Source organism: Setaria viridis, chromosome 3 (genome assembly GCF_005286985.2).
Source record: "Setaria viridis chromosome 3, Setaria_viridis_v4.0, whole genome shotgun sequence".
Lineage (NCBI taxonomy): Eukaryota > Viridiplantae > Streptophyta > Magnoliopsida > Poales > Poaceae > Setaria > Setaria viridis.
Window position 1 is genome coordinate 42,123,491 of NC_048265.2, and position 3,337 is coordinate 42,126,827.

Sequence of the window (3,337 nt, forward strand, 5' to 3'; positions counted from 1 at the left end):
AAACCGAAAGGACAAGTTTCAAGTAGAAATTTGAATAAGACATATAGGAACAATAAATTTTGAAATACGTTCAAAAATTTACTTGCATGATGCACCAACATTCATGTGTACTTAACAGAAAGCAAGAATGTACTGCTGCAAACTCCAGAAGCCAATAAAGTGAATGTCCTAACATGCACACCTATGAATTTGCAATACAATATGCGCAGCATGAGCCAATTAAAAAGCTACTTTATCAGTTAGAATCTGAGGGCAACCCAAATGGTGGAATATAGGATCTTTAGGGAGCTCCAAATCACACCCACCACATCACCTGGCCACCAAGACCTCCCCCTCTTACCTATAAATGAGAGGCAAAAGCCACCAAACCAGAAGGCAACTAAGACAAAGTCGCGTACTCTTCTCTGTACTAGCTTTCTTCTTCTTCCTCCCCTCTTCCTCCCAAACAGACTGGAGTTCATCAAGGTCACCCTGAAACTGGAGCCAACAAGCATACAGAGAAAGAAGAGCAAGAAGACTGGCTCCCAGCCAATACAAGGTAGGAGCGAGCAGCGTTAGGTCAGTGTCATCATATCACAGGGTCGATATGGTGACAGTGAGAGAAGAGACTCGCAAGGGGCCTTGGACAGAGCAGGAGGACCTGCAACTGGTATGCACTGTCCGTCTGTTCGGTGAACGTCGTTGGGATTTCATTGCCAAAGTATCAGGTTTGAGGGGTGGGGGATCCAAAATTAGGTAGCTAAATTGAAATATTCCGCGCTAAGTCGCAACAGGATGTATTAACTTCTCTAACCAACTCTCTTCTTGCTTTCCCCCTCCCCCTCTATATCTCCATGCAGGGCTCAACCGAACAGGCAAGAGCTGCCGCCTGCGCTGGGTCAACTACCTTCATCCTGGCCTCAAGCGTGGGCGTATGTCTCCCAATGAAGAGCGCCTCATCCTCGAGCTTCATGCTAGATGGGGAAACAGGTTTGATCACCAAACGATGATCCAAAAAGAAGGATAGTTTTCTCCAATACTAGAAGCGATAACTTCTCTTCAACAGGTGGTCCAGGATTGCACGCCGCTTGCCAGGGCGCACTGACAATGAGATCAAGAACTACTGGAGGACGCACATGAGGAAGAAAGCACAGGAGAGGAAGAGGAACATGTCCCCATCATCGTCCTCATCTTCACTGACTTACCAGTCCTGCTACCCAGATACTCCCTCAACCGTTGGAGTTGAGGGGCAGGAGCTTCATGGTGGCAGTGGCTGCATCACAAGCATCATGAAGGGCACCCCTCAAGACATGGATGTATATCCCATGGACCAGATATGGATGGAAATTGAGGCACCTGATGTGCCCTCGAGCATGGGCCTTGATGGAGGGAACGAAAATGCATGCAGCAGCCTCGCCGCCCCTCTGGTGCCACCTGCAGCGTGGGATTACTACCCAGAGGCTGGCTGGAAGATGGATGATGAGATCAAGATGGCACCACAATTCGGTTACGGTGAAGGAGTTGGCCCCTGCTTTTGAAGCCATACATATTGGGTCACATTACTATGTTACATACCTATCTAGCAGAAGTGAAATGCTTTTGTGGAAACAAGTTTAGCATGGATCTGAATATTTATCTCCGCTTAGAATTGCAGGTCTGTGGCTCTATGCATGTTTTCTATGTATCTATCTAGTGTGCAACAAGCTTATCTTACTTTGTCCTTGATGCTATGGAATACAAGGGTGAAGGTACTCTGTACTCACAGTATAATTAGCTATCTCATGTGAGACTTTTCTGCTGGTCAAGAATAAGTGTAACTTGGTTAGATGCTTTTAATTTGAAGGATTTTACAGTTTCAGTCCAGAGAAGCTGTTGGTAAGGTGAAGTTTAAGCTGATCCAATTGAGAATATGGTTTATTTTTAAACCATCCATATAAACCAGTAAAGATTGTGTGCACACGTGAATGTGCTTAGTTGATGCCTGAAGCAAAAACTACTAACCCAAGACAGAAGCCAATTGGCATTACCAAATTAGTGCTCTGAGAGAGTTGCCTACCTTTATCAAAAAATTGTATTATTCCATTGTACCAACTTGGCAACTTGCAAGCCGTAGAATTAGGAAAGAGAAAACAGCTCTCAGGAGCCACCAAGTCTTAAGGTAAAAAAAACAAAGTCTGACCCAGCAAAAAAAAGCTATGGCAAAAGTGTAACTTAATTTAAAATGTTTCGGACCTAAGTCTAAATCCAGAAGGAGTTCTGTAAATTCCAAATCATTCATGCTATATTCTGCACCGCATGTCCAGTTCTATAAAAAAAAAACTGGATAAAGTAGACTTCAAAGTACATACTACATAGTAACATAGAAAAGTAGAAAATTCAATTAAGAATGAAAATCTAAATAAGAAAAATAGAACCTCCGGTGATGGAGAGGATTCTAGAAGATGAGAATGATGACATCTTTTGGTCAAAGTAAGTGACAAATGAAAATATATAAGCCCTAGACTTCTGAATACATTACATATTGAAAACATAATCTTTTCTTTGGAATCACGTGCATAACAGTTTGTTTGGGTACAAATTGTCACGGGATCAAATCCTGTCATCCCTAACTATTACTTCTCCTATGGCCTATGGGCAGTAACAAGGGATCAATTGAAATCGATTCAAATTGGAAAATTTTAAGAGTTTCATTCTTCTATATGCATGACAAAACCATCATTTTCCTTACTGCTTTGTAAGAAGCGCTCTTAGTTCAGTTCGGTAGATCGTGGGTCTCCAAAACCCAATGTCGTAGGTTCAAATCCTACAGAGCCTGATTTATGATTCAACTCGCCATGCCAACCTGACAACCTTGATGTCAAATGACAGTTTTCTTAAAGATCTTCAAGAACAGTAACAAGTAGCATTAAAGTGTTGAAGGGTTGACCAAGAATAGCATATTAGACCTTATACCCAAAAGAGGCATAAAGATTTTGATCTATGCATGCCAAATCTAGTACATGTTCATAGAAAATACAAAACACACAAGAAACAGCAGGAGCAAGGAAAGCCGCCTGTTTCTTTTGTGGGAAGCACTACCAGTTGCACATTGGATCCCTGGCTTATATGCCCTTTCATACTATGAAACAATTAACAGGGTCTACAATTTGCAAGGAGACGAGTTAAGGAAAAAGTGAGTGGGCTGCTTTTTTTTTCTTTAAAAAAAGAATCAGCACTAGAATTCAATAAGAAAGCTAATTTTGCAAAATAGCAATTAGCCTTGCAGGTCAAGCATGCAGGGGAAAAGGAACTTCACTGCGATACTGGTACAAAAAGGTGGTGATAAGTGGCAAGGCAACAAATTAACCATACATCATCT

General features: G+C 42.0%; 1 protein-coding gene across 1 annotated transcript; it reads left to right on the forward strand.

The window, feature by feature from the left end:
• Positions 1 to 360: 360 nt before the first annotated feature.
• LOC117848030 (myb-related protein MYBAS2) lies at positions 361 to 1,756 on the forward strand. Its single transcript, XM_034729333.2, has 3 exons — positions 361 to 707; positions 840 to 969; positions 1,046 to 1,756. Exons 1-3 carry the CDS (start codon positions 587 to 589, stop codon positions 1,515 to 1,517), a joined length of 723 nt encoding a protein of 240 aa, XP_034585224.1. The 5' UTR covers positions 361 to 586; the 3' UTR covers positions 1,518 to 1,756.
• Positions 1,757 to 3,337: the final 1,581 nt, after the last annotated feature.

What these genes read in the sequence shown, in the direction of transcription:
- LOC117848030 (XM_034729333.2), top strand. Translation starts at nt 587, where the DNA reads ATGGTGACAGTGAGAGAAGAGACTCGCAAGGGGCCTTGGACAGAGCAG. An exon ending in TTTCATTGCCAAAGTATCAG is followed by an intron (nt 708 to 839) that starts GTTTGAGGGGTG and finishes ATCTCCATGCAG; the next exon opens with GGCTCAACCGAACAGGCAAG. An exon ending in CATGCTAGATGGGGAAACAG is followed by an intron (nt 970 to 1,045) that starts GTTTGATCACCA and finishes TCTCTTCAACAG; the next exon opens with GTGGTCCAGGATTGCACGCC.